Genomic DNA, 8,405 nt, shown 5'->3' on the forward strand with positions numbered 1-8,405 from the left:
ACTCTCAAAAGTTCCCGGTTCACCTTCCCTGTCAATCCCTGCCACTCCTGGCCTCAGGCAACCACTGATCTGCATTCTGTCAACATAGACTAGTTTACCTGTTGTAGAATTCCTCAAATGGAATTGTACAGTATGTAGTCTATCGTGTCCAGCTTCTTTCACTAGGCTTAGAGTCTATGTGATTTACCTGTGTGGTTGTATGCCCATTCCTTTTTTATTGATGAATAGTATTCCATTGTTTGGCATACCACATTTTGTTTATCCATTTACCTGTTGATTGACATTTGTGATTTCCAGTTTTGGGATATGATGAAGAAAGCTATGAGCATTATTGAACAAGTCTGTGAGAACATATGTTTCCATTTCTCTTGCGTAAATACCTAGAAGTGGAAGTTCTGGGTTTTATGATAAGTAAATGTTTAACTTCATAAAAAACTGTTTTTCCAAGTGGCTTTACCATTTTATACTCTCTCCAGCAGTGGATGAAATTTCCAGTTGCTCCTCATCCTCTCAACACTGGTATTATCGGTCTTTTAAACTTGATCTATTCTGGTGGGTCTATCTCTTTCTTTGTTTTAAAAGAAATGAGAAATGTTTGTTGAATGGGTACAAACATCCTTACACCTATGTTCCTAAATGAGCAAGTTTCTATCAGTTAGACACCTCTCTCTCTCTCTCCTCCTCTGTCTCTGTCTGATACACGCCCGCGCCTGCACCCCCCCGCCCCCCCCCCACAGGGGCCTTCTGTCATCGTGGGAAATAAAAACATTGTTTCTCTTAGAATGGGCTTGCTTTCTCAGAAACACAACTTAACCGAAGAATGCCCGGGCTTTAAGACCAGCGCGCTGCAAATTCTCAGGGCTGGCAAGGTTTCCCCAAAGAGCTCTCACTCCATGCCTCTCAAATGCTCTCTTCTCTACTAATAAATGATAATTGTCTTTTCAAAAAGCTGGTTTGTGGTCAGCGCTGGAGAGCTCCAGCTAGAGGGGAAAGCGGTGGGTCGCCTCTCCGCTCCCTCTGACGGCTCCCTTTTCCCACCCCGTTTGGACCCAAAGACATTTCCAGGCTCGGGCTCACGTTCCCCAGCAAACCCCCAGGAACGCCTGGCTCCCGGACACCCCAGCACCCGCAGCACCCCGCCACCGGGGCACGTGGCATGCTCAGAGGCGCGGCGGCGCAGGCGTTGGCTGCAGTGGAGCCCGGGAGCCGGGAGGTGCCGCTGCGTCCCCGCTTCCCGGCGCCTGACCCAGTGCGCAAAGTTGGGCTGGAAGCCGCCGAGGGAAGGAGGGACTGAGCGAGCGCTGGTGGCGGGGAAGGGGGGCGGGAGGAGGAGGGAGGAGGGGAAGGAGCAGGGCGGGGGGGCGCCGAGCGTGTGTCATTCGCGCTCTCCCTCCATGTCTAGAGGATGTGCTGAATGGTACGCCAGGAGGCGGCGGCGGCCGAGGAGCAGTATCCGGCGGCGGCTGGCAGCCCTGCTTGGCGGCTCTTTGCCCTCCGAGGCTCCGCATCCACCGCGGGCGCCCGACCCCGCGTGCCGCCCGAGCATGGCCGGGCGCCTCGCCCCCGCGCGCCCCGCCTGCTGAGCGGCGCCGGAGGAGGTGCGGAGGCCGGCGCGGGAGCAGAGGCGAGCGCCTCTGGAGCCGGGAAAGGAGCCCGCTCCCTGCGCCTCGTCCCTGCCACGCTCGCCCGGGCCGCCCGGAGCCCCGATGAGCCCTGATGGCCGGGGCTCAGCCCGGAGTACACGCTCTGCAACTCAAGCCCGTGTGCGTGTCCGACAGCCTCAAGAAGGGCACCAAATTCGTCAAGTGGGATGATGTAAGTCGGGGCGGCTGGCGGGGGCGCCGGCGGGGCGCGGGGCAGGCGCGGGCCTCTCGTGGGGGTGGGGCGAGGGGTGCGTTATGCAATGGGCGCACCCGGGCGGGCGCGGGGGCTTCGGAGCGCTCAGGTCGCCGCCGCCCGGGTGGGTGGCCGACAGCGGCGGCTGGGCGCCCGCTCCTGGGTCCTTGGGTTCAGTAGTTGACGTGCTGGCTGGGTCTGCTCAGCGCCCCCTGAGGTCTGAAATCTTTTGGGCCAGTGGAGCCGAAGGGGCCGGCGTTGCCGGTGACGGGTCCTGAGAGTTTGGAAAGTGGGGAGGGTGAAGTTGGGACCCGCAGGAAAGCGCTGCGGTGTGAACAAGTCGCGCCCCTCTCCGCGCGCAGACGCACCCCCTGTTACCTCCTTTGGTCCCTTTCGAGAAGGAACTGCCCGGCAGTCCAAAACTGTTGAATGATTGCTCAGCGTCTTAGCGCTTTTCTGGGCGCCCACGCGGCAGAGGTAGAGGACACCGCGGTCCAGCCGACAGGTGGTCGGTGATGCCAAACTTTAGCGCCCGGCTCCGCAGAGAAGGGCCCTGAGAAAGGCTGGGGAGGACACACCAGGGGAGGGCTGAAGAGCAGAAGGGGGTCACTGAGGGGTCGGTGAAGGCTCGGTGGGCCTGCAGGCTAAGCGGGATGGCAAGTTTCTGAGAACTGAGCTGGCTGGAGTCTTCAGTTCGAAATAGACATAGAATACAAGACATTACCTCAGTTTACCTTCATCTTATGCCAGGAGGGGCTGGGCTAAGTCCAGTACTTTACAGGAACCCTGGACCCTAGGACTTCAAGTGAATCCCCCCCGCCCTCCCCCCCACCCCCCCGCATTGCCTTCAGACACTTTAATAATCTTGCTGAATACATGGAGATCTTCGGATGGAGGACATTAGTTTATCAATTTTATGGCCTAGATGTCATTCAGCAGGTTTGATAAGAACAACCCACGGGAATAAACCTGAGCTGCTGGATCTAAGGAAATTTGGGTCCAAATAACTAAAACATCTCTTAAACAGGAGGAATTATAGGAGAATGAGGCATTCTTCTTGCTGAAAAGATTTTCCACCTAGTAAATTATAGCCTGTTATTCTCCAGGGTATTTTTCTTTAATCTTCTTAAGCCATTTTCCAGTGTCTGAAAACAATTTAAATATTCCAGGTAGAGAATCCAATTACTTAGCTGAGCGGGTCTGTGTCTATATTTTGTCCATTTGGAAGTGGAAACAGGACTTGGAGGCTGAGCCCACAGCTTCCTTGAAAGCTCATACCAGTTATTAAATGCTGTAGGCATCCTTTTACTACGGACTTTACACTTTTCTCCTTCTGTCCTAGTCTAATGACTGGATGCTTTGTAAATGGATTATTCCAGAATCTAAACAATAAGTTCAGACACAGATGAAATGCTTTGTCTGTGTTAAGGAAAAACAAAGAAAATGCAGTTCAATAACAAATAAAGCAGTCTTGCCCATCTTGAGATCCTCAGATAGAAAGCTAATACGATGGGTTTACTGAGAAAGCGAATGAAGAGTAGATGGAAGAGAGAGAGAGCGAGCGAGCGAGAGAGAAAGAGACTATGCAGAATAAAGAAGGGTATTCCAGGATAAGCTCTGGATTTATTCATAGAGATGATTTTAAACTGCATTTTAAACAATTCTCCAGATGAACTGGTTTGCAAGGCAGAAACAGAGACACAGATGTAGAGAGCAAACGTATGGACACCAAGGGGGGAAAGTGGCGGGAGGTGGTGGTTGTGGGATGAATTGGGAGATTGGGATTGACATATATACACTAATATGTATAAAATAGATAACTAATATAAATAATAATGAATAAAATAAAATTTAAAAAATGTTTGAAGAAAAAATAATTCTCTAGAATGTCTTGTTTGGAAGAAAATATGAGTGTCACTTTGAAAATGAAGTTCTTCTGTGGAAACACTTTTTGATACATCCAGGTAGATGACTTTTATTATGTGCATTTATGTCACATATATTTCTTCCTCACCTACTAATGCCAGGCCCTGGATAAGAGCCTGGTGTGATGAAGAAAGCAGCAAACCCCCTGCTGTTACCGACCTTACATACTAGGTGGAGGAGACAGAAAATTATCAAGAACACCAATGATATAGAGATTATGAGGGCTGCAGGGAGAGTGATGGAGAGGCTGCTAGTCAAACGCCACCTGCAGAAGGTGAGAAGGGCTCCCTCTGAGCATTGAACAGTGAGTTTCTGGGGCAGTCTGGTAGGAAGGATATGGGCACTAAGGAGAGGGCCAGGGGAATCTCAGATCTTTCATAGGGGAGAAACCAGACTGCACCCAGGAGTCAGGTTATGTGGAATGCAATGGACCATCCTGCAAGTTCCTTGGTTGGCCTTCTTGGTCTCCATGTGATCTGTGGAGTAAGAGAAACCCAGACTTTCTTAGGATGGTTTTTTTCCTCCCCAAGTGTCACCCTTCTACTCTTCCCCGTTCATTTTTTTTTTTTTTGCGGTACGCGGGCCTCTCACAGTTGTGGCCTCTCCCATTGAGGAGCACAGGCTCCGCACGCGCAGGCTCAGCAGCCATGGCTCAAGGGCCCAGCCACTCTGCCGCATGTGGGATCTTCCCGGACCGGGGCACGAACCCATGTCCCCTGCATCGGCAGGCGGACTCTCAACCACTGAGCCACCAGGGAAGCCCCCCGTTCATATTTGTCCTTCTAGTATCAAGCCAGTTTAGGTTATCTGGCTAATTATATTGCATATTAGTGAGACTGTGTGTTGAAGACACAGAGAGCTAGATCTCGAGTCCAAAGGCCTGGGTGTACCTGCTGATTCTTTTACCAGTCAGCTGTGTGACTTTAGCTTAATCACTTAACCTCTGTGAATCTTTGCTGCCTCTTGCTCAGACTGTGAGAATGCTACATTTCCTACCTGTTTCATCTAAAAGTTGGCAGTAGCTGATAGGTGAAGCAGCCCTTCTCACACTTGAGCGTGCATCAGAAACATCTGGGGGGATTGGTAAGATTCAGACTGCTGGGGCCTACCCTCAGTTTCTGATTCAGAAGGTCTGAGATGGAGCCTTGGAATTTGCCTTTCTTATAGGGTCTTGGGTAGTACTGATGCTGCTGGTTGGGGAACCACACTTTGAAACCACTGAGATAAGGTTTGTGAAAAAAACTTGGAAAGTATGGTAGAGAGCACAATCTTGCTGGCCTGTGTACATTTTCACTGGTTTGTAAGCTTAATTTTATCTCTGTGTTTGTATTTTGAGAAATTCTTCCAATTGTTACCTTTCTACCTACGTAGGAGGTAGAAAAAACTCAGTGACATAATCGTGGACAATCTTTTTAGATCTTCTGGGATATTTAGGAAGTGTCTCTGATGCCCAGGCTGACTTAACTCACATTCATGCATTTCTTTTGAATTTCTTATAGGCAGTGAAACATTTTCAGCATTTTCATCTGCTTCTAGTGGGAGTGTTAGAAAAGGAAAGGAAGGAGAGAAGCTTCTTGAGAAGCTGACTAGTCTGACTTCCTGCCTCTGAGCAGGGGAGGCTACTATGTTTTTCCTTTTCACTCTGACTTTGGGAAATACCTGCTGCCCACACCCCCGCCCCAAGGGTGTGCCCCATCTGCTAGTGAGGAAAAGTAAATGCTGAAAATAATTTAAAATATCTCAAATATCTGATCTCATTAAAAAATTGTAAACCCTCTTCTCTGATCTTTAAGACGAAGGATGGGCAAACTGAAAACAGATTTTCAGTAGCCCATTAGAAAGCATAATCGTACATTTGAAAATGATGAGTTTGGGGCTATTTAGAATTGTGTAGGGATTCTGTCTTGTTCTTTGAGTGGCTAAAGCACCATAATCACCAGTCCTGCTGTCCTGACCACCATATAGAATGGGGGATGTCACCCAGAGGGTGCAGTGCCCTGCATGGTCTATTGGCTACCTACCAATGTCATGGTGAGGCTGTGGTTGCTCTAAGGGTGGTAGTCAAAAGCCTTGACATTGGCATTAACCAATCACAACGGACAGCAGCGGGGCAGTGGAGCTGGAGTGGAGTCCTGGAGACATCCTGTTCCACCAGGGCCAGGCATGAACCATGCTTTTGCCTGATCCTGGGAAGGTCTGCGGGTCCCCAGTGTCTGTGGTGGCATGTGGAAATATTTCCATTTTTGAACAACTTGTAATGGTGTATAGGTATATACAGTCTGAACATCAAGGCCAAGCCTTGTCCTCCAGAACTTGGCCAACAGATAAAGGACTGACCTATGCGTTTCACCAGTGATATGAAAGGATGCACCTTGCTTTTATTGTGCGTTTGTATCTTTGCTTTCATTTTGCATTTGTATACGATCAGTCTTTGGTAGTAGGAGGTGGGTGTACAGGATTGGGGTGTTTGAGAGTGAGCTAACTTTCTCCATCTCAGCTAGGGAGCTTGGGAGATCGTGAGCCTGGCCCCTCTCGTTTCTCTGTGTTGGACAGGATGTGGAGGGAAAGACGAAGGTTTCCCAACCCCTGATTTGCCTCAAACTCCTCATTTTCAAATGTACCATTACGCTTTCTAATGGGCTGTTAAGACTCTGTTTTCTGAGTTTGCCCATCCTTCCTCTTAAAGATTTGTGTCTTTGTTCTACAACCTCTGGGGCATGGAGGGCTTCTCATTTGATTGTTTTCTTTTTCTCCACTCTCACCCTCCAAATTCAGAGCTCATTGTGGGTGAATTGCTTAGTGCATCTCAACCTGTTTCCTCATGTGTAATGTAAGGATTGTAGTATCTCCTACTCCACAGAACCGCTGTTACCATTAAAGGAGCGAAGGCATATGCATTGCTCTGTGTGGCGCCTGACATACAACACTCAATAAAATAAGTTGTTAAAAGTGATGGTCCCCCAATAATTAGAGGGCCATGAACTTTATCAAGGTGGTCACTTTGTGTTGGATGACTCTTTTATTCTATAGGTGGGAAGATCCAGACCTTCCTTCCATTCCCTTTAAAGTGTGTTTTGATTTTCATATTTTATGATTTGAAAGGGAAAAAAAGTTTTTTTTACCCTTTTAAAAAATATAGGTATTTCAGAGAAAATTTGTCCCTTTTTCATGTCCAAAGAGCTTTTGTGAATTTCTCATCCACAGTGATTACTGTAATCTAGTGTAAGAATATCAGTTTTCCAAAGTAAGTCAATAAAGCTATTTTAAGCTTTTGATCAGAGTGTAACGTTCATGAAGTAAAACACGCAAATCTTGTGTCCAGCTGGGTCAGTTTTCACAAAATGAACACTCACGTGATCAGCGCCAGATGGAGAAACAGCATCGCCAGCCCACCAAGCCCCTGAGTGCTCCCTTCTGGCCCCTACACCCGCTCTCCTGACTTACAGCTCCGTAGGTTGGTTTTGCCTGTCTTGGATCTAAGAAAGCTATTTTCTTCTTATTTTCAATGAAAACAAAAGCCTAAAGTATTTTTATGATCGCTTTAGGACCCTCTTCAACAGTGACAAAAATGACTTATCCTGGGTTTAGATGGACCTTGATTAGGTCCTTATCTAGTCTAAGGTAAGGCCTGGGAAGTGAAGCAGGTGTAGTAAATGCCCCAAAGGAGAAAGCAGTTGAGCAAAATGGTAGTAATTGAGCAAGGAAACGTAGTGCCTACAGGCTGTTATTGGCATAGCAGAGCAGACTAGTAGAGTGCTGTTTCTGGAATATAATTTTCTCTAGTAGTTTTTCTCTCACATCTTGCCTGACTTTGATATTCCCACCTATGGTGCAGCAGGATAATTTACTCTGGCTACTAGCATATCTCTAATCCTTCCCAGGAAAGTTTAGCCTATCAGTAAATAGCTTCAAATGATATTTACCTGCCATGACTGTTTAAATGGGACAGGAACGTTTTGCTTTTTTTTACGTTGAACTTGTTAATCTGTAGTTAAATGTTTCTTTATCAGGATTGTTTCACATTATCATGAACAAGGAGTGCCGACAGAAAATGGAAGGAGATTGATTGTGAATTGTCGACTAATGCTAAATAACTAATATTTCGTAACTGAAGACCTTAGTTTTCCTGTTACTGGAGCTAATATGAGGTTCAAGCAGCCTTTTCAGACTGTATCATAAATTCCATCTGCCCAGAAAGATTTCATAATGCTCCCCTGCCCCCATCTATTCCATGTACCATCCCACAGTCAGAGCCAGTGCTCCTGTATATCAGTAAGGAAAGGAACTAGGACATAATTCTGAGATTTACATGAGATCTTAAAGAAACTATTGATTTCTGTTAAAAACTAAGTGAAATAGCATATAAAGAAGGCTAGACTCTTGAAGAGTTCTTTGGCTTCCCCTTTGATCTCTTTGTGCTCTGATATTTGATTTTATTATTTTCTTCATATGTTAATTTTCAATTTGGGGAAATTTTTATTTTAATTTTGTTCTGAAAAAATGCTTAGGTATATGCTTAGATATAATTGATGTTGACTAAATCTGTATACATTTATCAAGAAACTAAATTATTGGGCTTCCCTGGTGGCGCAGTGGTTGAGAGTCCGCCTGCCGATTCAGGGGACACGGTTTCGTGCCCCGGT

At 47.2% G+C, this 8,405-nt stretch overlaps 1 protein-coding gene across 5 annotated transcripts in view; it reads left to right on the forward strand.

The window, feature by feature from the left end:
• Positions 1 to 1,375: 1,375 nt before the first annotated feature.
• The window catches only part of PLCB1 (phospholipase C beta 1), a 705,446-nt gene continuing 698,416 nt past the window's right edge, over positions 1,376 to 8,405 (forward strand). For 4 of the 5 annotated variants that reach the window (XM_024123663.2, XM_028499214.2, XM_028499213.2 and 1 more), the window contains exon 1: positions 1,592 to 1,815. In XM_024123663.2, coding sequence (XP_023979431.1) covers positions 1,717 to 1,815 — 99 coding nt within the window. In that variant the 5' untranslated portion in view covers positions 1,592 to 1,716. Of the gene's footprint in view, positions 1,816 to 8,405 lie in introns of all 5 variants that reach the window. The other variant, XM_024123662.3, reaches the window with a different exon arrangement.

The sequence above is a fragment of the Physeter macrocephalus genome, chromosome 14 (genome assembly GCF_002837175.3).
Source record: "Physeter macrocephalus isolate SW-GA chromosome 14, ASM283717v5, whole genome shotgun sequence".
NCBI classification, from domain to species: Eukaryota; Metazoa; Chordata; class Mammalia; order Artiodactyla; family Physeteridae; genus Physeter; species Physeter macrocephalus.